The sequence below is a fragment of the Schistocerca gregaria genome, chromosome X (genome assembly GCF_023897955.1).
Source record: "Schistocerca gregaria isolate iqSchGreg1 chromosome X, iqSchGreg1.2, whole genome shotgun sequence".
In the NCBI taxonomy this organism is placed as follows: Eukaryota; Metazoa; Arthropoda; class Insecta; order Orthoptera; family Acrididae; genus Schistocerca; species Schistocerca gregaria.
In genome coordinates this window covers 687,706,958-687,732,265 of record NC_064931.1, presented here as the reverse complement: position 1 = coordinate 687,732,265, position 25,308 = coordinate 687,706,958, and the positions used below count along the sequence as shown (strand labels likewise).

General features: G+C 45.6%; 1 protein-coding gene across 1 annotated transcript in view; it reads left to right on the top strand.

Annotated features, from left to right (window-relative positions):
• The window catches only part of LOC126298805 (glucose-6-phosphatase catalytic subunit 1), a 129,648-nt gene that overhangs the window by 29,093 nt on the left and 75,247 nt on the right, over positions 1-25,308 (top strand). Inside the window, exon 2 of the mRNA XM_049990269.1 lies at positions 6,285-6,449. Within this exon, the coding sequence (XP_049846226.1) occupies positions 6,285-6,449 (165 nt within the window). The remainder of the gene's footprint in view (positions 1-6,284; positions 6,450-25,308) is intronic.

Below are 25,308 nucleotides of genomic sequence, written 5' to 3'. Positions count from 1 at the left end.
TACGGATGGGAGCGTGGAATGTCAGATCCCTTAATCGGGCAGGTAGGTTAGAAAATTTAAAAATGGAAATGGATACGTAAAAGTTAGATATAGTGGGAATAAGTGTTCGGTGGCAGGAGGAACAAGACTTTTGGTCAGGTGACTACAGGGTTATAAACACAAAATCAAATAGGGGTAATGCAGGGGTAGGTTTAGTAATGAATAGGAAAATATGAATGTGGGTAAGATAGTACAAACAGCATGTTGTTGTTGTTGTTGTTGTTGTTGTTGTTGTTGTCTTCAGTCCTGAGACTGGTTTGATGCAGCTCTCCATGCTACTCTATCCTGTGCAAGCTGCTTCATCTCCCAGTACCTACTGCAACCTACATCCTTCTGAATCTGCTTAGTGTATTCATCTCTTGGTCTCCCTCTACGATTTTTACCCTCCACGCTGCCCTCCAATGCTAAATTTCTGAACCCTTGATGCCTCAAAACATGTCCTGCCAACCGATCCCTTCTTCTAGTCAAGTTGTGCCACAAACTTCTCTTCTCCCCAATCCTATTCAATACCTCCTCATTAGTTACGTGATCTACCCATATAATCTTCAGAATTCTTCTGTAGCACCACATTTCGAAAGCTTCTATTCTCTTCTTGTCCAAATTAGTTATCGTCCATGTTTCACTTCCATACATGGCTACACTCCAAACAAATACTTTCAGAAACGACTTCCTGATACATAAATCTATATTCGATGTTAACAAATTTCTCTTCTTCAGAAACGCTTTCCTTGCCATTGCCAGTCTACATTTTATATCCTCTCTACTTAGACCATCATCAGTTATTTTACTTCCTAAATAGCAAAACTCCTTTACTACTTTAAGTGTCTCATTTCCTAATCTAATTCCCTCAGCATCACCCGATTTAATTTGACTACATTCCATTATCCTCGTTTTGCTTTTGTTGATGTTCATCTTATACCCCTCCTTTCAAGACACTGTCCATTCCATTCAACTGCTCTTCCAAGTCCTTTGCTGTCTCTGACAGAATTACAATGTCATCGGCGAACCTCAACATTTTTATTTCTTCTCCATGGATTTTAATACCTACTCCGAATTTTTCTTTTGTTTCCTTTACTGCTTCCTCAATATACAGATTGAATAACATCGGGGAGAGGCTACAACCCTGTCTCACTCCTTTCCCAACCACTGCTTCCCTTTCATACCCATCGACTGTTATAACTGCCATCTGGTTTATGTACAATTTGTAAATAGCCTTTCGCTCCCAGTATTTTACCCCTGCCACCTTCAGAATTTGAAAGAGAGTATTCCAGTCAACATTGTCAAAAGCTTTCTCTAAGTCTACAAATGCTAGAAACGTAGGTTTGCCTTTTCTTAATCATTGGTCTAAGATAAGTCGTAAGGTCAGTATTGCCTCACGTGTTCCTGTATTTCTACGGAATCCAAACTGATCCTCCCCGAGGTCCGCATCTACCAGTTTTTCCATTCGTCTGTAAAGAATTCGCGTTAGTATTTTGCAGCTGTGACTTATTAAACCGATAGTTCGGTAATTTTCACATCTGTCAGCACCTGCTTTCTTTGGGATTGGAATTATTATATTCTTCTTGAAGTCTGAGGGTATTTCACCTGTCTCATACATCTTGCTCACCAGCTGGTAGAGTTTTGTCATGACTGGCTCTCCGAAGGCCGTCAGTAGTTCTAATGGAATGTTGTCTACTCCGGGGGCCTTGTTTCGACTCAGGTCTTTCAGTGTTCTGTGAAACTCTTCGCGCAGTATCTTACCTCCCATTTCGTCTTCATCTACATCATCTTCCATTTTCATAATATTGTCCTCAAGTACATCGCCCTTGTATAAACATTCTATATACTCCTTCCACCTTTCTGCCTTCCCTTCTTTGCTTAGAACTGGGTTGCCATCTGAGCTCTTGATATTCATACACGTGGTTCTCTTCTCTCCAAAGGTCTCTTTAATTTTCCTGTAGGCAGTATCTACATAGTGAACGTATTATTGTGGCCAATATACATACGAAGCCCACACCTAGTACAATAGTACAAGTTTATATGCCAACTAGCTCTGCATATGACGAAGAAAGTGAAGAAATGTATAATGAAATAAAAGAAATTATTCAGATAGTGAAGGGAGAAGAAAATTTAATAGTCATGGGTGACTGGAATTCGAGTGTAGGAAAAGGGAGAGAAGGAAACGTAATAGGTGGATATGGATTGGGGCTAAGAAATGAAAGAGGAAGCCGCCTGGTAGAATTTTGCACAGAGAACAACTTAATCATAGCTAACACTTTATTTAAGAATCATGAAAGAAGGTTGTATACATGGAAGAACTCTGGAGATACTAAGAGGTATCAGATAGATTATATAATTGTAAGACAGAGATTTTGGAACTAGGTTTTAAATTGTAAGACATTTCCAGGGGCAGATGTGGACTCTGACCACACACTATTGGTTATGACCTGTAGATTAAAACTGAAGAAACTGCAAAAAGGTGGGAATTTAAGGAGATATGACCTGGATAAACTGAAAGAATCAGAGGTTGTACAGAGTTTCAGAGAGAGCAGAAGGGAACAATTGACAGGAATGGGGGAAATAAATACAGTGGAAGAAGAATGGGTAGCTTTGAGGGATGAAGTAGTGAAGGCAGCAGAGGATCAAGTAGGTAAAAAGACGAGGGCTAGTAGAAATCCTTGGGGAACAGAAGAAATATTGAATTTAATTGATGAAAGGAGAAAATATAAAAATACAATAAATGAAGCAGGCAAAAAGGAATACAAACGTCTCAAAAATAAGATCGACAGGAAATGCAAAATGGCTAAGCAGGGATGGCTAGAGGACAAATGTAAGGATGTAGAGGCTTATCTCACTAGGGCTAAGATAGATACTGCCTACAGGAAAATTAGAGAGTCCTTTGGAGAAAAGAGAGCCACTTGTATGAATATCGAGATGGAAACCCAGTTCTAAGCAAAGAAGGCAAAGCAGAAAGGTGGAAGGAGTATATAGAGGGTCTATACAAGGGCGATGTACTTGAGGACAATATTATGGAAATGCAAGAGGATGTAGATGAAATGGGAGATATGATACTGCGTGAAGAGTTTGACAGAGCACTGAAAGACCTGAGTCGAAACGAGGCCCCTGGAGTAGACAACATTCCAATAGAACTACTGACAATCTTGGGAGAGCAAGTCCTGACAAAACTGTACCATCTGGTGAGCAAGATATGTGAGAAATACCCTCAGACTTCAAGAAGAATATAACAATCCCAATCCCAAAGGAAGCAGATGCGGAAATTACCGAACTGTCAGTTTAATAAGCTACAGCTGCAAAATACTTACACGAATTCTTTACAGACGAATGGAAAAATTAGTAGAAGCTGACCTCGAGGAAGATCAGTTTGGATTCCGTAGAAATACAGGAACACGTGAGGCAATACTGACCTTACGACTTATCTTAGAAGAAACATTAAGGAAAGGCAAACCTACGTTTCTAGCATTTGTAGACTTAGAGAAAGCTTTTGACATCGTTGAGTGGAATACTCTCTTTCAAATTCTAAATGTGGCAGGGGTAAAATGCGGGGAGTGAAAGGCTATTTACAATTTGTACAGAAACCAGATGGCAGTTATAACAGTCGATGGGCATGAAAGGGAAACAGTGGTTGGGAAGGGAGTAAGACAGGGTTGTAGCCTCTCCCCGATGTTATTCAATCTGTATATTGAGGAAGCAGTAAAGGAAACAAAAGAAAAATTCGGAGTAGGTATTAAAATCCATGGAGAAGAAATAAAAATGTTGAGGTTCGCCGATGACATTGTAATTCTGTCAGAGACAGCAAAGGACTTGGAAGAGCAGTTGAATGGAATGGACAGTGTCTTGAAAGGAGGGGTATAAGATGAACATCAACAAAAGCAAAACGAGGATAATGGAATGTAGTCAAATTAAATCGGGTGATGCTGAGGGAATTAGATTAGGAAATGAGACGCTTAAAGTAGTATAGGAGTCTTCCTATTTGGGAAGGAAAATAACTGATGATGGTCGAAGTAGAGAGGATATAAAATGTAGACTGGCAATGGCAAGGAAAGCGATTCTGAAGAAGAGAAATTTGTTAACATCGAATATAGATTTATGTATCAGGAAGTCGTTTCTGAAAGTATTTGTTTGGAGTGTAGCCATGTATGGAAGTGAAACATGGACGATAAATAGTTTGGACAAGAAGAGAATAGAAGCTTTCGAAATGTGGTGCTACAGAAGAATGCTGAAAATTAGATGGGTAGATCACATAACTAATGAGGAAGTATTGAATAGGATTGGGGAGAAGAGAAGTTTGTGGCACAATTTGACCAGAAGAAGGGATCGGTTGGTAGGACATGTTCTGAGGCATCAAGGGATCACCAATTTAGTATTGGAGGGTTGCGTGGAAGGTAAAAATCGGAGAGGGAGACCAAGAGATGAATACCCTAAGCAGATTCAGAAGGATGTAGGTTGCAGTAGGTACTGAGAGATGAAGAAGCTTGCACAAGATAGAGTAGCATGGAGAGCTGCATCAAACCAGTCTCAGGACTGAAGACCACCACAACAACAACAACAACATTTTACTTTTCGCTAAATGATTATTTAAAAACGAAATATACAGTTAATTGTAGCAAGCAACACTTTTCGCCAGGACTATTCAATACAAGTTCTGCTACAAATCACAAAAAAGGTTTTCGGTGTATCTTTACAATACGTCAATATTGCAGAAGCCAGCAGCACGAGTGCTCACGACTTGAAAGTATGGAACAAGTTTTATTTCCCTCCCCTTTTTCATAAAATAATTGCAGCGACAAAATACACTATACCATGAATCATTTGTTGACAAATTGTTCCCAGAATGTTTTCGCTGGTAAACATTCAGTTCTCAGGTCAGCCACAGTGCCAATGCCCACATAAACACCAAAGAAAAATTCTCACACATGCCCGTCTGAACTGAAGAAATCGTATTCTCTCTCATTGCCCTGAAAATAGTGGAGTTCGTTATTCACGTATCGGACCGAGCTGTTCCTAACGATAAAAAGTGTCACCTGATTACAGTGTTCTGTAAATGGGAAATGCCTTTACGGTCGCTCCCATCAGCCACCTCGCCGAGTGTCAACTTTGCGCATTAGTTCAAATGGCTCTGAGCACTATGGGACTTAACATCTGTGGTCATCAGTCCCCTAGATCTTAGAACTACTTAAACCTAACTAACCTAAGGACATCACACACATCCATGCCCGAGCCAGGATTCGAACCTGCGACCGTAGCAGTCGCGCGGTTCCGGACTGAGCGCCTTAACCGCAAGACCAACCGCGGCCGGCTGCGCATTAGTGCTGCGTGGTGTCTGCCAGCAATACGTCTTCGTTCATCGTCCATCACTGGCATAGAAATAAGTAGGGGCAGGAAAATTTCGCGGAAATAACGAGGAAAATAATATTTAGCGAAATCGATGACTTTTTGAAAATCGTGAAATTTGTCATTTTCCTGTATAAAAAATTTAATCAGAGGACGACAGTCTCGTAACTGGTAGTTACTTAATGTTGAAAATGAATTTTTAGTAACTGATAGTTATTGAATGTTGAAGTTATGTTTTGCCTACTTTATATATTTTTTCTTTCTTTTATGTATGATCTTAAAATGACAGTTTATTTCCCTCGTAACAAACTGATGTGACTTCAAAAATAGCAACCAAAGTGGCAAAACAATTGACCTAATTTGGCAAAAACACCGAGTTTGACAAAAAACTACACCGAGTTTGGGCAAAAAACACCGAATGTGGTAAAAAATAAACTTCGAATTTGAAAAAAATATACAAATGGAAAATATGATAACAATTGGCAAAAAGGCTAGTTGTCAACAAAATGGCACTGAAATTGGCAAAAGTTGACACCAAAATTGGCAAAAAATAACACTGAACTCGGCCGTAAAATAAAAAGATTTTTTTTCTGTCCCTGGATGTAACACATATCACTTAGTTATTTTTAAAAAAAAGTAAAAGTGAAAATAGATGTAACAGGAGATGGACACGTAATATTTCACATAAAACTTGGAGCACATAAATATATTGTGCCCAGAATTTCAAAATTTAAATTATTTTGCTGTCTTCATTTGTTGGCACTCTCGAAAATACAGTATTATGGTTTTATTGTAGTGTGTTTCTGTAATTTTGTGTGAAAGCTATGTTACAGATGAAATATAATTTTAGGTGTCTGAAATTTGATAATTTGCTCCGTTGCTCTAGTTTATTCATGTACTTAATTATTTTTCAGGTTGAAGCCACTGGAAAACGTATTACTGAAAATTTCATCAGCATCCGATCCAGCAACAGTTGTGTCAACTGTTTTCCCCCTTGTTGTTGCATTTGACCCACAACTATCGGCTGAAGTGCTAATTGTGTCAACAACTGCAGAATGGTTAAATACCCTGTTAAAGTGGTATGACTTCTACAATACATTTAATAAGTTATTTGGTTAGTTCTAATATTGCATGTGTAAACTGTTTCAGATATGTTAATTTCTGTATCAGTTTCTGCATTTCTTACTGTACAGCAAAAACACTATGGCATTTTATAGACAAAGTCTAAGGTGGCAGTCCGCAGCTCGTGGTCGTGTGGTAGCGTTCTCGCTTCCCACGCCCGGGTTCGATTCCTGGCGGGGTCAGGGATTTTTTCTGCCTTGTGATGACTGGGTGTTGTGTGATGTCCTTAGGTTAGTTAGGTTTAAGTAGTTCTAAGCTCTAGGGGACTGATGACCAGAGATGTTAAGTCCCATAGTGCTCAGAGCCATTTGAACCATTTTCTAAGGTGGCATGATGTGACATTTAGAGAGAAGTATCAGTACTTTAATCTCATTTAACTGACAGTGAATGCTAATTTTCACAGCCAATGTAGGTTTGTGTGGATTTCTTTGATACAATTTTCAGGTCAGCTTAAAATATCCAACTGTTATACGCCACAGATCTTCACTGTGCATGGTGGATTGATCAATATATCGTATGATTGTAATGAAATGACCAGACTAAATACAGGAGAAAGGGTGTCCTTGAAGTCCAACTCTTATAAGATAATTCAGATTTATCAATACAAGGACTCTGAAGTATAGATGGGCACAACACTATAATTACTAGAAACTAACTTAACAGTGTTAACAAAGTCATTCACATGTTATGAGGATTCATGAATACTAAATAGCAAACTGCAAGAAATCCTCATCCAACATGAGTGACCAGTTTCAAAAGTCAGTCCATTGGCCATTCACCATTACAGCTGAGTGGCATTTTATAAGATAATGACACTAACAAAGGATCGTTTAATGTGATTTAAAATGAACCACACATAAATATGTGTTTTATTTCTGACACATAAGGAAATGGTTTGTATATGCTTAGAAAGCAGCACTGTTTGTTTTGTGGAAAATTCATGATGATACTATACGAAATTTGGATTAAGCATTACAAGAATTTTTTCCTGTGTTTGGTATACACAAGGGGAGCATTACATTTCTTTATAGCTATGAGTAATGCCATTTTTCACTCTGGCACTGTGGATTGCAATAATCTACAGAATCACTCGGAAAGCACCAAGTTGCAAGCAAAGGAATGCCAAGATTGTTCCGAGTTTAGGATAATGATGAAGTTAAAAGAGTGAATAGTAAGCCACAAATAAATGCCAATGCACAGTAAAGATCACTGGTAAGGGAGATCTGTCCTTAAGAGAAATTCAAACCAGAGTGGTTGGTAATATGGAGGTTGTAGCACAGACCATTGGCCTGGGTACTGACAAGCTAGCTTATGTGTAGGGCATGGAAGTCACCCTGGAGTGTTCACAAGCTTCTCTCCTTAATTACAGTTTCAAATATTACCTGTATGGACATTGCAAAAATAAGATGTTCTTTCATGTATCCAGATTTGTCGGCATTAGTCTTTGATGGATTTCCCTAACTCTAATTATATATTTGTTGATGGCAGTTCTTTATTTCTGGTGTGATTTTGCTTCAAAATTCTGCACTCAGGAATACTGTGGTGATGTCCAAGAAGGGACCAGTTAAAGAGTGTAGGAATTCCATTGTGAAGAAACAGAACTCTTTGCTTGTTGGGTGTATATTGAGGAAAATAAGAGTATGTGAGTGAAACTTGGCATATATGGAAATCAATGGACTTGGATTTCGACAATTTATGATATTGATACATAATATCAGAGGGGAGAATCCAGCAACTCTTAACTTCTTAACTTGAGGTATGTGAAGAGGACCAACATCTTTTTTTTTTTTTTTTTTTTTTTTTTTTTGAGTTTGTCTTATTACAATCTTCTAGAAATATTGTACATAAATTAGATGATAGGGTCAGTTAAACAGCACACTTAAACTGCAGATGCTGCATGTAGCACCAAAATGGAAACCCTATACTGTGACACGTACTGGAAGTTTCATATAAAACAACAAAGTGTCCTGGATGAACCAGACTGACATATTTATAGGCAGCTGTATGTCAGCTCCATGTCCATTTCCGTGCACTCCTTGTGGTACCACTAGACTCATCATTACTACATAACTGGAATGTCTCTGATTTAGAGTCTGTATTGAAACTTGAGCTAGATGAGGATTTGGAAACCATGCACACGTTTGGGTATAGATATTACTTCCCCCCCCCCCCCCCCCCCCCCTTCCTCCTTTCCTCTTCAAATGACACACCGTGCCAAAAATACCCAAGTTTATGCCTGATCCTACTAGGAAGAGGAAAGAGTCATGCTGGGATACCTGCCATTAGGTCCAGTGGCATGTCGTCTTTGGAGCATTACAGTTCCAGTGCTTCTGATGTGGTTGGTAGCACCTGTTGTCCCAATGGGTGGTGACGGTGACTAGGGTCTACCTGTGACAGAGTGGGTTCTTTGAGCAACTGGGGTGGAGGAAGAGGTTCCAGTTCCATGAATTTCACACTTTTTAACCATATGGCCTCCACTGGGTGTTGTGGTGTACAGTGTGGGTGGAGTTCCTGTGAAAGGGAACCTGTAAGTGGATTATAATGTAGCAAAAGTTCCATCTCCGTAGACTCCCATCTTCGCTCATTGATAACCGCAGGCCGTGAAGTTTTGCAGGGTTAGAAGTCATAGTGATAATGTGGTACAGGCGAGGCACAGTATCCCTACACCAGCAGGCAGGCCTCGAGACTCTTATCCTATTGGTTGTTGCTATCTCAGTTGTGCTGGAGACATTGAACATTCCAGTAGCCATTGCTGTTTATGGTGACAGGCCAGTTAATTGTGATAGAGGGAAACTACCATTTGTAAACTCCTATTTTCAACACCTCCAACTTGGGTACTAGTGCTGGAAGTTTGGCCATATGTCTTCCCACAGTACTTCCAGCGTCACATGTCGAGATTGCGGACGCCCGTCACATCCCAATACTCCATGTGCCCCTCCTCCCATCCATGTGTCAGCTGTGGAGAGCACCATTTGCTTGGCTCACCAGAGTGCAGGATTCTCCAGAAAGAAAGGAAAATTATGGAGTACAAGACCCTGGACCGACTGAACTACACTGAGGCTAAGAGAAAATTTGAACGTCTGCATCCTGTGCATATGACATTGTCTTACACCACCGCTACAATGTTTCTGGCAGCATCAGCTCTGCCAACCCCAGGCACCCCTCAGAGCCAGAAGACTACACCTGACCCCTTGATGGTGGTAGGCATTTCCCTCCCTGTTGCTCCTGCACCACCTATTTCAGGAACACCCCCCACCCCTCCCCCCTCCTCTCCTCCCCTCCCCCCCTCCCCCAGCCATCGGGGACATCAGTCCCCACTTCTAAACCAGAGAAGCGTCAGTCTTCTTTGGCTTATCTCGCTAGGAAGGGGTCCCTTGGGTCCCTCCCTTCCCAGGTTGCTGGTAGTTGGAAAATTGATGCCCGATTGTGGCTGAAGAGCCCAAAATCGGCTGGTCATAGGGGTTGACACTCATCATCAGTCCCGGAGACTGAGACAGTGAAGTCCTCCCAGCCAGGAAAACCCAAGGAGCAGTGAGAGAAATCCAAACAGAAAGCCCCTAAGACCAAGGAAATTGCAGTGGCACCCACACCACCACCACCACCACCACCACTACCTACAAGCTCTGCGTATGAGGATGGGGTGGAGATTTTGGCGTCCGCTGAGGGTCTAGATTTCGCCAGACCCTCAGGCAATAAGTCAGTGGCAGCAGGTGACTCTTGAGCCATAAACTGCCTCATTGAATGTTCCATGCCTTCCCAGTCTCACGATGTCATCCTCCAGTGGAATTGTGGTGACTTTTTTTCACACCATGGCTGAGTCACAGCAACTGTTAAGCCTCACACCTGCTATCTGCATTGCCCTCCAGGAAACCTGGTTCCTGACGATGTGGACCCCTGCCCTACATGGCTATAAGGGGTTATTACAGGAACTGTACGAAATATAATTGAGTTTCAGGTGGAGCTTGCGTTTATGTCCTAAACTCAGTCTGTAGTGAACCTGAGCCCATTCAAACCCCTCTTGAAGCTGTGGCTGTCAGAATGGATGATGCAGGAAATAACTTTCTGCCATGTATATTTTCCTCCAGATGGTGCAGTCCTCCTGAATGTATTACCTACACTGATTGATGAACTCCATGAACCTTTCCTACTTTTGGGAGATTTTAATGCCCATAACACCTTGTGGGGTGGCACCATACTTACTGGCTGAGGCAGAGATGTTGAAACTTTACGGTCTCAGTTTGACTTCTGCCTCTTAAACACTGGGGCTGTGACACATTTCAATGTGGCTCATGGTAGTTACTCAGCCATTGATTTATCAATTTGCAGCCCAGGACTTCTCCCATCTATCCATTGGAGAGCACATGACAACCTGTGTGATAGTGACCACTTCCCCATCTTCCTGTCACTGCCCCAGTGTCAGGCCCAGAGACACCTGCCCAGATGGGCTTTAAACAAGGTGGCTTGGGAAACTTTCACCTTTGCTGTTACCGTTGAATCTCCCCCACATGGTAACATTGATGTGATGGTAAACTGGGTGACGACAACAATTGTTTCTGTGGCAGGAAACGCGATCCCTCACTCTTTAGGGTGCCCGAAGTGTAAAGCAGTCCCTTGCTGGTTGCCGGAAGTCGCTGAAGCAATTAAGGAGCATCGGCGAGCTCTGCAACGGCATATGTGGCACCCTTGCCTGGAGCACCACATAGCCTCACAGCTTCGTGCCCGTGTTCTCCAGCTTATCAAACAACGGAAGCAGGAGTGTTGGGAGAGATACGTCTCCACTATTGGGTGCCATACGTCACCTTCCCAAGATCAAACATCTTTTCGGGTACCAGATCCCAACAGGTGTCCCTGGTATTACCATAAATGCCATGTTATCTACCGACGCAAACGTGTTTACCGAGCATTTTGCTCGAGCCTCTGCGTAGGAGAATTACCTCCAAGCCTTTCACACTCTTAAACGGCGGCTGGAAGAGAACAACCTCTCATTCACTAAACACTGCAGTGAATCCTATAATGCTTCATTTACAGAGTGGGAGCTCCTCATTGCCCTTGCACATTCCCACAACACAGCTCCTGGGCCTGATCGGATCCACAGCCAGATGGTTAAACATCTCTCATCAGACTACAAGTGACATCTTGTCATCTTCAAGCGGATCTGGTGCGATGGTGTCTTTCCATTGCAATGGTGGGAGAGCACCATCATTCTGATGCTCAAACCTGGTAAAAACCCGCTTGATGTGCATAGCTATTGGCCCATCAGCCTCACCAACGTTCTTTGTAAGCTGCTGAAACGTATGATATGTCGGCGGTTGGGTTGGGTTGGGTCGGGTCCTGGAGGCACATGACTTACTGGCTCCATGTCAGGGCGGCTTCTGCCGGGGTTGCTCTACCACTGATAATCTTGTGTCCATCGAGTCTGCCTTCTGAACAGCCTTTTCCAGACAGCAACACCTGGTTGCTATCTTTTCTGGCTTACGTAAAGTATACGAAACGACCTAGTGACATCATATCCTTGCCACTTTGTATGAGTGGGGTCTCCGAGGCTCATTCTCGTTTTACATCCAAAACTTCCTGTCGCTCCGTACTTTCCATGTCCAAGTTGGTGCATCCCATAGTTCACCCCATATACAGGAGAATGGAGTCCCTCAGGGCTCTGTATTGAGTGTATCTCTACTTTTAGTGGCCATTAATGGTCTAACAGCAGCTGTAGGCCATCCATCTCAACTTCTCTGTATGCAGATGACTTCTGCATTTCTTACTGTTCCACCAGTACTGGTGTTGCCGAGTGACACCTACAGGGAGCCATCCACAAGGTGCAGTCATGAGCTCTACCCCACGGCTTCCAGTTTTCATCTGCAAAGTCTTATGCCATGCACTTCTGTCAGCATTGTACCACTCATTCGGAATCAGCACTTTACATTAATGACAATTGACTCACTGTAGTGGAGACATATTGATTCCTAGGACTGGTTTTAGAAGCTCAATTGACTTGGCTGCCTGATCATCAGTTTAAGCAGAAGTGCTGGCAGCACCTCAGTGCCCTCCGTTGCCTGAGCAACATCACTTGGGGTGCAGATCACTCTACACTGCTGCTGCTGCTGCTGCTGCTGCTGCTGCTGCTGCTGCTCCTCCTCCTCCTCCTCCTCCTCCTCCTCTACAGAGCCCTTGCCCAATCCAGAATTGATGATGGCAGTGTGGTTTATGGTTCATCAGTGCCTTGAGCGTTGCATTTACTTGACCCTGTACACCACTGCTGGGTTCGACTAGCTACAGGAGCCTTTAGGATGAGTCCGGTGACCAGCGTACTGGTGGAGGCTGGGGTCCCTCCATTGCAGATCAGACGCACGCAACTGCTGGTCAGTCATGCAGCACACATTTATAGTTCCCCTGAGCATCCAAATTACTGTCTCCTTTTCCCGCCCGTGGCAGCCCACCTCCTGCATTGGCGACCCTGTTTGGGGCTAATGATTGCAGTTCGCGTGCGGTCCATTCTCTCCAAACTGTGTCCTTCCCTTTGCCATCTATACTTGAGGTCCATTCACATACATCTTCATGGTGTGTACCTTGGCCACAGCTTCGTCTGGAACTTTGATGTGCCCCTAAGGACTGTGTTAACCTTGCAGCTCTCCGCTGTCCCTTCCTCTCGATTCTTGACATGTTATGAGGCTCTGAAATGGTTTACACTGACGGCTCGATGGCTGATGGTTGCGTTGGCTTTGACTATGCTCATGGCAGCCATATTGAACAGCATTCCTTACCCAATGGATGCAGTGTATTCACTGCACAGCTGGTGGCCATTTTTCGTGCACTTCAGTATCTCTGTTCATGCCCTTGGGAGTGTTTTCTTTTATGTACTGACTCCTTGAGCAGCCTGAAAAGTATCGACCAGTGCTCCCCTCTGCATCCTTTGGTAGTATCTATCCAGGAGTCCATCTATGCCCTGGAATGGTCCAGTCGTTCAGTGGTGTTCATCTGGACCCCTGGTCACGTCGGAATTCCAGGCAATGAACTTGCTGACAGGCTGGCCAAACAGGCTACACGGAAACCACTTCTGGAGATGGGCATCTCTGCCACTGACCTGCGTGCATTGTTACGCTACATCGTTTTTCATCTTAGGAGATGGAGTGTTAAAATAGTACACACAACAGACTGCGACCCATTAAGGGGACCACAAATGTGTGGGAGTCCTTGATGAGGGCCTCTCACAGGGACTCTGCGGTTCTCTGCAGGCTCCGCATAGGCCATGCCTGGGTGACCCACAGCTACCTTCTGCGCCATGAAGACCCACCTCAGTGTCGGTGCAGTGCCCGGTTGGCAGTGACCCACACTCTTCTGCTCTGTCCTTTGACTGCCCTGTGACTTCATCTTCGGTTGCCAGACTCGTTATCATTGATTGTAACAGACAATGCCTCATCGGCTGATATGGTTTTATGTTTCATCCATGAGGGTGGGTTTTATCGTTCGATCAAAGTTTTAGTGCCTGCCTTTGTCCTTGCGTCCTCCACCCTAGTGCTTTTAGGGTGGAAGTTTTAATGTGGGTGGCTGGCTTTTTATTTTTATTTTGGTGGTCGGCCAGTCACTGTAATCTGCTTCATTGTTTTACTCTCTTCTGTTTCTTGTATCTCTCTGTTTTCTTGTCTTCTTCTGTTCCTTTTAGTGTTTGCTGTCTTTCCTTCATTTTTATGGTCTCTCCTTTCTTTCTGTTTTGTGTTATATGTCTCATCAGTTTTATTCTCACACTTATTAGGAACAATGACCGATGACCTCATAGTTTAGTCCCTTTCCACCTCTTTTTTTTTTTTTTTTTTTTTTTAACCAACCAACCAACTTGGGTACTATTTCAGGTTATGGCCTACCATATGAACCCTGATGAGTAAATGTATGCTGGCCGCTGTGGCCAAGCAGTTCTAGGCACTTCAGTCCGGAACCGTACTGCTGCTACTGTCACAGGTTCCAATCCTGCCTCAGGCATGTGTGTGCGTGTGATGTCCTTAGATTACTTAAGTTTAAGTAGTTCTAGGTCTATGGGACTGATGACCTCAGATGTTAAATCCCATAGTGCTTAGAGCCATTTGAACCATTTTTTGAGTAAATGTACACAGTAGCAGGGGTGAATGGGTGTGTGGACCAGTGGGTTGAGTAGGTCAGAAAATGTGCACAGTCCACACAGCACAGTATTTTGGCTGGCCTATGTCCATTGATTGGGATGGACTGCTATGTTTTAAGCAAGCTAATCAGTGCTTCCTCAGATGGCACACTTAACAATCAACAATCTGGAAAGACTGTGTGGACTCATTGCCACTGGTGCTCCAGTGCATCCCTGGGATGAAATGTTGCTCAGGACTGCTTGATTGCAGGTGCAGGCCCCAGACCATACATACGATAGTGACATCAATACATGCCACTAAATGTGACACCCAAGCAACTACTTCATCACAGATGTCACACAAGTATGTCATTTGCAGTAACTGGAGGATTTGGGTGTTACAATATCCTGACACTCTGTTTCTTCACCATTAAGATGAGAACACTATCACTGACATTGAGATGACTATGCTCTGAAAAAACCTGAAATACCAGGTTATTGCCCTTAGGAATGTGTTCCAACCACACCCTTAGTGCTGGGGACAGCGCCCTTTGAAATAGCTGACCTTACCCTGATTTAGTATCTACTTCATGTATGGTAACTGGAATGTCATAAAGAGTGTAATCATACAGTATAGACTTTCCACAGCCAGTGCCTGCTTTGGTTAAAGCTTCTGGGCTGATAGTTCCATGTTCATTGCTGTTTTATCTCCAAAGATGTCTTACACAGTTGGAGACTAAATGTCATGAAGTAGTTTTATGTCGGCCAAGAAGTTTTAAGTGACGTCAGCAAGAGTGTTTCATGTGTGATCATCCAATGCAAAATGAAGCCCTTCATGGTGATCAAACTAAAGTCTAGGACACAAGGGATGTGGGAAAGAATGCCCACATTATCATAGTGTGTGACTGACCAATTATGAATTTCATAGTGATTATTACTCAGGTACAGAGACTACCTCTGTAGCTGCTACAGTACTTTTTAGGGAACTTGGAGGAGAGTCTCAATATTGAAAAATTTGTGGTCGGTAAGAAATGGAAATTTAGTTCTCTACAAACACTATAAAGGATTACTAGAGCCTCTTTTCCTATCTGCAGGTAATTTAACTGGGCTACTGCTGTTAACATCTTGGTTGCAAACAAAATTGGCTGTTCAGTGATGTTAGGTGTTTATGAGACAACACTGCACCAATTCCATACTGTAATGGATCCAGTTTGAGTGGGAAGCATTTGTTATGTATATATCTCACCAGGCCACAGGCTATCTCCCCCTCCAGGTCCCGGGGGTTAGAATAGGCCCGAGGAATCCATGCTAGTCATAAAAGGCGACTGAAAGGAGCCTCTCACTTTTCAGCCCTATAAATTCAGGTAACATTTTATGATTTGACCTGCTACTTTCCAAATTCTACAAAAGTGCAGGCCATACAGGGAAGGACGCCTTACATGGTGCATGAGTTATCCATAGTGCCCTTAGATTCGATCTCCTGAACCTCTTGCCGTGGCTCTGCATCTCCACGTGCAATTCAACTGTTTGGGAAAGAACACTTTTTCGGGCTATGTCATCTTCCTCCATAGTCTCCTGTCCTCTTTTGCCCCCAAGTCAGTATTGGATTTCTCTGCGCCCAACATTCAGCACGGTAGCCAGTCCGTTGTGGTGTGGCCATCATATACCCATTTGGTGGTAGCCCCCTGACAATACAGGGATTTCACTGCTGATGCCTGAGCTGTAAACTCCCCATGTATACCAAGGAGTAGATGCCTGTCTTCCTGGGGCATCAGGACACCCAGTGACAGCCATCATGCCAGGTTGCCTTTGCTGTGGCTGGGTGGTGCCCATGGGGAGAGCCCCTGATCAGAGTGGGTGGCATCAGGGCATATGACCCGCAATGAAGCAGACTAATTCATCTCTTGCTGGTGACTGTATGCCACCAGCAGTCTCTAAGGAGGACAAGATAGAGTAAAATGCTGACAGATATGACCCTAAATCGTTTCCCTCCCTCGCTACACCCTGGGAGGAGTGTAGGGCTATAGAAAGAAGAGAGCCATATTCGCCTCGTTAATTAGTTTGTATAGGAGAATAGAGAGGGACTCCTTTCTACCTATGAAGCCTCAGTTTTTTGTTGAATGTCTTGAGGATAAGTTTGGGGAAGTGGCAGCACTGTCCAAGATGAGAAGCGATGCAGTTTTGATTGAGACACCATCCCCAGTCCAATCCTGGGCGTTACTCGCTTGTGACAGGCTAGGTGATATTCCTGTTTCCGTCATTCCCCATAAAAGCCTCAACACGGTCCAGACGATTATTTTCCATCATGGCCTCATATTGTAGTCTGACGATGAACTCCACGCCAATCTAGAACAGTGGGGTTCATTTCATCAGGCGCGTTTACAGGGGACCCAAAGACAACAGGGTTGCTACTGGTGCCTTCACCTTGGCCTTTTGAGGGTGATTCATTGCCTGGAAAGGTCAAAGTGATGGTTTACCTCTGTGATGTTAACCTATGTGTCCCTCCCCCTATGCGGTGCTTTAAGTGCTGGAAATTCAGGCACATGTCTTCCCGCTGCACTTCAAACGCCGCATGGCGAAACTGCGGATGTCCACTGCATCCAGATACTTCCTGTGCACCTCCTCCCACATGTATCAGCTTCAGAGAACAGCTCTACCCCTGCTCGCCAGACTGCACAGTACTCCAAAAGGAGCTGAAAATCATAGAGTACAAGACCCTGGACTTGTTGACTTACCAAGAGGCTAAATGTAGATTCAAACGATTACACCCTGTTCGGTTTACTTCCACATATGCTGCAGCTACATTACCATTCCCATCACTGTTTGTGGCACAGAGTGTGGTACCAGTCGTACCACACTCTGTGGGGCATAAGGACAGAGGTTCCCAGCACCTCCACGACTATGTGGACTGCCCAAGGTTCACCAGGATGGGGTACCTCTTCACCCTGTAGTGAGCAACATTTATGCACCTACATATGGAGTAGTAAAGCATCTAGCCTTGCTTCTAAAACCTATAATGGGCCACTGCAGTCATCACATGAAGAATTTGGCCGAATTCGTAACCACACTGAAGCAGATGTGGCTGCAGAAAGATGATCTACTTGTGAGCTTTGACGTAACATCCCTTTTTACACATGTACCACTTCAGGATGCCTTGGTACTCTTGGCAGATCATTTCGAGACCAAGATAGTAAAATTATTTGAACATGTGCTCACCACACCCTACTTCAAATACGATGGAGAATTTTATGAACAGGTTGATGGGATAGCCATGAGTTCGCCACTTGCTCCAGGGATTGCCAATCCTTCTATGGAGCACTTTGAGGAGTTGGCACTAGAAACGGCATGGCTTAAACCTAAACACTGCTTTCATTATGTTGATGACACATTCATTGTGCGGGAACATGGAATATAAGCTGTGAATGAATTCCACGAACACCTGAACAGCATCCACAAAAACATACAGATTACAATGGAATTAGAACAAGATGGATGTCTTTCATTTTTGCATATCCTTATAAGGAGAAAAGCAGATGGTATGCTAGGACATACACTTTACAGAAAGAAGACCCACATGGACCTATATCTTCATGCTTTGAGCCACCATTACCCAGCACAGCGGCACACCATTCTAATGACACTGGTTCACAGAGCAAGAGCCATCTGTGACAAAGACAGCCTTCCAGCTGAGCTGCAGCACCTTAAGGATGTGTTTCGTCAGAATGGTTACAGCGAAGCGCACATTAGATGTGCATAGAGGAAGAAAAAGAGTGACACAGCCATCCACAAAGAAGAGGAAGAGGATAAGGAACTCACCTTTATCCCCTACATTGGGCCCCCATCAGCCCAAAATTGCGAGAATAATGGGGAAAAACAACATCAAAGCAATTTTTCGACCACCTCCAAAAATGAAAGAGTTACTGGGCTCAGTGAAGGACAAATTGCAGCTACAAGTTCCCAGTATATATAGTATACCGTGTGAGTATGGGCTTCAGTACATTGGTCAAACACAACACTGCATCTCGCAACGCTGCCAGGAACACATTAGATGCACACGACTGGGGCACAAGGACAAATCGGCTGTGGCAGCCTCGATGAGGCACACACCTTCCAATTTGAAGAATCGAACATGCTTCTGGGAGAGCGTCATCAAGGAAACAGTCGTATTTACACTACATGTCAGTCTTGTCAACAGGGACGAGGGCTACCATTTAAGTTCGGCATGGAACCCTGCAATAGCAGCTATACACCGGGATCATGCTCAGCTGCTAACGCCCTGTGATTCTAAGCTAGACTAATGCAGCAGGTGGTAGCGTCGCCTAGCCCTGCGCAGTTCTCCCTCACCATCGGCCCAGCGCCAGTGAGGGGGGAGGGACAGCCGCCGCATGCCGCTGAGCAGCTATACAGGGTAGTACATTGATAGTGACTGGGCCAAATATCTCACGAAATAAGCATCAAACGAAAAAACTACAAAGAACCAAACCCGTCTAGCTTGAAGGTGGAAACCAGATGGCACTAGATGACGCTGCCATAGGTCAAACGGATATCAACTGAGTGGGATTTTTTAATATGAGCCCCCATTTTATATTACACATTCTTGTAGTACGTAAAGAAATATGAATGTTTTAGTGGGACCACTTTTTTCACTTTGTGATAGACGGCGCTGTAATAGTCACAAAAGTATAATTACGTGATATCACGTACCATTCTGCCAGTGCAGACGGTATTTGCTTCATAATACATTACCCTTGTTAAAATGAACAGTTTACCAATTTCGGTAAAGGTCGATATCGTGATGATGTATGGCTGTTGTGATCAAAATGCCCAACGGACGTGTGCTATGTATCCGTATCCTGGACGACATCATCTAAGTGTCCGGACCGTTCGCCGGATAGTTACTTTATTTAAGGAAACAGGAAGTGTTCAGCCACATGTGAAACAGCAACCACGACCTGCAACAAATGATGATGCCCAAGTAGGTGTTTTAGCTGCTGTCACAGCTAATCCACACACCAGTAGCAGACAAATTGCACGAGAATCGGGAATATCAAAAACATCGGTGTTGAGAATGCTACAACAACATCGATTGCACCTGTACCATAATGCACCAGGAATTGCATGGCGACGACGTTGAACATCGGTTAGAGTTTTGCCACTGGGCACAAGAGAAATTACGGGATGATGACAGATTGTTTGCATGCTTTAGTGTCATTCACCAACAGCGGTTACGTAAACCGGCATAATATGCACTATTGGGCAACGGAAAATCGATGATGGCTGTAACTAGGGGAATATCAGCAACCTTGGCGGGTTAATGTATGGTGCGGCATTATGGGAGGAATGATAATTGGCCCCCATTTTATCGATGGCAATCCAAATGGTGCAATGTATGCTGATTTCCTACTGTTCTACCGATGTTACTACAAGATGTTTCACTGCATGACAGAATGGTGATGTACTTCCAACATGATGGATGTCTGGCACATAGCTCGTGTGCAGTTGAAGCGGTATTGAATAGCATATTTCATGACAGGTGGCTTGGTCGTCGAAGCACGTTCACCGGATCTGACATCTCTGGATTTTTTTCTGTGGGGAAAGTTGAAGGATATCTGTTATCGTGATCTATGGACAATGCCTGACAACATGTGCCAGCGCTTTGTCAATGCATGTGCGAACATTACGGAAGGCGAACTACACTGTTGAGAGGAATGTCGTTACACATATTGCCAAATGCATTGAGGTTGATGGATGTTGTTTTGAGCATTTATTGCATTAATGTGGTATTTACAGGTAATCACGCTGTAACAGCATGTGTTCTCAGAAATAATAAGTTCACAAAGGTACATGTATCACATTGGAACAACCGAAATAAAATGTTCAAACGTACCCACGTTCTCTATTTTAATTTAAAAAAACTACCTGTTACCAACTGTTCATCTAAAATTGTGAGCCATATGTTTGTGACTATTACAGCACCATCTATCACAAAGCGAAAAAAGTGGACCAACTGAAACATTCATATTTCTTTACGTACTACACGAATACATAATAAAAAATGGGGGTTACTATTTAAGAAAAAGCAGTTGATATCCGTTTGACCAATGGCAGCGCCGTCTAGCAGGCCAACCATAGCGCCATCTGGTTTCCCCCTTCAAGCTAGACAAGTTTCGTTCTTTGTAGTTTTTTCGTTTGCCGCTTATTTTGTGAGATATTTAGCCCAATCACGATCAATGGACCACCCTGTATTTAGAAGATGATCGTGGTCCAAAAGCAGGGCAGCCCCAACTGCCAGCACCTGACAATGGACACAGCATGCAAAAATGATGAGAAGACTCCACGAATGGACAATCTCGCAAGTGCAGACACCAGTGTTCAGTTTTTACTGCGGAGCTCTACACTGTTTTCCAGGCTGTCCAGTACATCCATCGTCATCAGCGGATACAGTATATTATATGCTCAGATTCGCTCAGCTCTCTCCTCAGTCTCCAAGCTCTCTACTCTGTCCACCCTCTGGTCCACCGGATTCAGGACTGACTCCACTTGCTCCACTTGGAGGGCGTCTCTGTGGCATTCCTCTGTATGCGAGGACATGTTGGTATCTGTGGAAACGAGGCAGCCGATATAGCGGCCAAGGCTGCAGTCTCTCTTCTTCAGCCTGCTGTTCGCATAGTTCCCTTTGCCTATCTATGGAATGTTTTATGTCGTCGTGTTGCTCTTTTATGGCACGCACATTGGTCGACACTTCCCAATAATAAATTGCAGGACATGAAAGCTCTTCCCTGTGCTTGGACCACCTCCTCCCAAACTTGTTATCGGGAGGAGGTAATTTTAACTAGACTCTGGATAGGGCACTGTCTTTTTAGCCATCTACATCTTTTAAGTGGCGATCCTTCCCCGCTTTGTCCCCACTGCTCTCAACTGTGGACGGTGAGACACCTTTTACTTGAGTGCCCCTATTTCACTCCGTTACGTGCCCATCTACAGCTGTCACCTAATGTAACTTCCATTTTAGCAGATGACACACACTCAGCCAATCGGGTTCTCGAGTTTATTAGTGTCAGTGAGATGACGTCAGTCATTTGAAGGTCTTTTTGGGGACAAACAACCCCCCTTCTATAGTGGTTTTTAAGCTTTCCTTTTGGTTTTAGTTTCCCCACTTTTTTTAGTTTTGCTCCCATTGCTGCTAGTTTCCAGTATGGTTTTTTCGTTTTCCTAAGTCATAGACCGGGTGCTAATGACCGCAGCAGTTTTGTGCCCTAAAACAGAAGAAGAAGAAGAAGAAGAAGAAGAATAAGAATAAGAATAAGAATACATCCCTCCTATTCTGTGATTTTCTTTTTAAATGCATCCTCATCAAAGTAGAAAGTAGTTCAGTGTCTTACTGTGGGTAGTGTGCAGACAAGTCCACTTAAAATGTGACATCTGCAATCCATTCCAGATGTTCTAATTTTCGTTTCTGCACTCCTTTCTCTTTCATAAATTCAAAAATGGTGAGTTTTAAATAAAAAAAAAATGGTCCAGGCATGTGTCTTAACTTAACCAACATATTTTTGCAGTAATATATGAAGTCTCCATACTCTTTGTTCAGTTCCATTGATATCAGTTGCAACTGACAAAGGAGTAATGCTTGCAACTTCAGAAATTTTGCTACTCATACCACCAGTTTCTTCACATGCCCCAGGCCTCCAAATGGAGCACAAAGTGCTTTTTTTATGTACAGAACAATGACTTCCGTCTGACAAACATTCTAATGTTTTAGATTTTTCATTTTCAGTTAATATTTAAATTCTTTATGCATGCTCTTTTAATGTCCTTTCATAGCAAATATGTAGCACCTGTTGCTTATGCGAATTGATGATTCTCATCCCTCTATTCTGTCATTTCAACAGTCACTGGACTTGTGAACATCCTTCATACCAAGAACAAATAGCGAAGGGTAAACAGTGCTGACACTATGATTCTGCCAAACTGAAGAGAGTTGTGCTGACAAAAAAAAATCTGCACCACAATGTTAAATGAAATGTCATGCTGTTGTGGGTACTTCAGAGAAGGATCAAGCAAAGTCAAGTGACAAGCCAGACCTAGGCCCACTCGCAGCTCACACATCTTGCACCCATGAAGTTTGGCCGCTGTGGTGGCCCTGAATTAAAGTGTCAGAATTGGACTTGCTGCATTGTTTACAAAGAAAGCCACATCTGACATACTAACTATGTACATCTGCAGCCAATAATTCATCCTTAGCCCAGTCCCAGGCATTGCTCACCCGTGACCAGCTGGCTGATAATCCCAATTCCGTCACCCCTCCCCCCCCCCCTTCCCCATAAAAGCCTCTTCCTGGTCCAGGACATTATTTTCCATCACAACCTTGTCTTGCAGTCTGCTGATGAGCTCGACGCTAATTTAGAATGGCTGGGTGTTCACATCATATGGCACATTTGTAGGGGACCCAAAGACAGTAGGGTTGCTACTGGTGCCTTCATCTTGACCTTTGACGGTTATTCATTGCCTGAAAAGGTCAAGGTGATAGTATACTGATGTGACATAAATCCATATGTCCCTCCCCCTATGCAGTGCTGGAAATTCGGGCACGTGTCTGCCCACTGAAATTCCAGCGTCACTTGTTGAGACTGCGGACATCCACTACATCCCAATACTCCATGTGTGCCTCCTCCCACTTGTCAACTGTGGAGAGCACTACTTACCCTGCTTACCAGACTACACAATACTCCAAAAAGGGGCAGAAAATTGTGGAGTAAAGGGCCCTGGACCGGCTGACTTACCGAGAGGATAAACGTAAATCTTAATGGTTGAACCCCATTCGCTTGACATCTACGTATGCTGCAGCTGTGTCAATATCACCCTCACTTGCGACTGTAGTTGTGACATCTCTGACCAGTACTGTGGGACCTCCAGGCTGCCCAAATATGTCCACCTCTAGATGGTTGGGGCATGTCTTATTCCGTTGCTCACAAAGCACCTACTTTGGGAGCAATAACCCCCAAACGCTGGGGACATCAGTCCCCCTCCCCACAGCCAGACAGGCCACAGCCTCCTCCGGCTCCTCTTGCAAGGAAGGGGTCCCTTGGGACTCTCCCTTCTAAGGTCGCCACTAATGCAACCGTGGACACATGCTATTGGATGAAGGAGCCACAAGCTCTTGGATGAAGGGCTGCAACGGTCATCCTCCATGCCTGAAGTGAGTTCAGAGAAGTCCTCCCAGCAAGCCCTTAAAGAGAAAAGAGAGAGCAAGCAGATGAAGTAGTAGTCTGTAAAGAAACAGGACCGTCAGGTGGCACCAACACCACCACTTCCTACCAGTTTCGCATCTGAGGAAACATTGGAGATTTTAGCATCCCCTGAGGACCTGGATCTCACCAACGCCTCACCCGCAATGGAAATTGATGCAAATGGTCATTCAGTGGTGGCAGGTGATGCTGAACTGTAAGCTGCATCCTTCATCAGTTCATGCCTTCCGACACTACAGAAAGCGTCATTACCCCCCCCCCCCCCCGCTCTCCCACCCCGCTCTCCCACCCCGCTCTCCCACCCCGCTCTCCCCCCACCGCCCGCTCTCCCCCCACCGCCCGCTCTCCCCCCACCGCCCGCTCTCCCCCCACCGCCCGCTCTCCCCCCACCGCCCGCTCTCCCCCCACCGCCCGCTCTCCCCCCACCGCCCGCTCTCCCCCCACCGCCCGCTCTCCCCCCACCGCCCGCTCTCCCCCCACCGCCCGCTCTCCCCCCACCGCCCGCTCTCCCCCCACCGCCCGCTCTCCCCCCACCGCCCGCTCTCCCCCCACCGCCCGCTCTCCCCCCACCGCCCGCTCTCCCCCCACCGCCCGCTCTCCGCCCACCGCCCGCTCTCCGCCCACCGCCCGCTCTCCGCCCACCGCCCGCTCTCCGCCCACCGCCCGCTCTCCGCCCACCGCCCGCTCTCCGCCCACCGCCCGCTCTCCGCCCACCGCCCGCTCTCCGCCCACTGCCCGCTCTCCGCCCACTGCCCGCTCTCCGCCCACTGCCCGCTCTCCGCCCACTGCCCGCTCTCCGCCCACTGCCCGCTCTCCGCCCACTGCCCGCTCTCCGCCCACGCCCGCTCTCCGCCCACTGCCCGCTCTCCGCCCACTGCCCGCTCTCCGCCCAATGCCCGCTCTCCGCCCACTGCCCGCTCTCCGCCCACTGCCCGCTCTCCGCCCACTGCCCGCTCTCCGCCCACCGCCCGCTCTCCGCCCACCGCCCGCTCTCCGCCCACCGCCCGCTCTCCGCCCACCGCCCGCTCTCCGCCCACCGCCCGCTCTCCGCCCACCGCCCGCTCTCCGCCCACCGCCCGCTCTCCGCCCACCGCCCGCTCTCCGCCCACCGCCCGCTCTCCGCCCACCGCCCGCTCTCCGCCCACCGCCCGCTCTCCGCCCACCGCCCGCTCTCCGCCCACCGCCCGCTCTCCGCCCACCGCCCGCTCTCCGCCCACCGCCCGCTCTCCGCCCACCGCCCGCTCTCCGCCCACCGCCCGCTCTCCGCCCACCGCCCGCTCTCCGCCCACCGCCCGCTCTCCGCCCACCGCCCGCTCTCCCCCCACCGCCCGCTCTCCGCCCACCGCCCGCTCTCCGCCCACCGCCCGCTCTCCGCCCACCGCCCGCTCTCCCCTCTCCCCTCTGCGCTCTCCCCACTCTCCCCTTTCCACCCCACACTCCCCTTACTCCTCTACCATCTGTGTCAGCTTTTGAGGGCGCCATTTG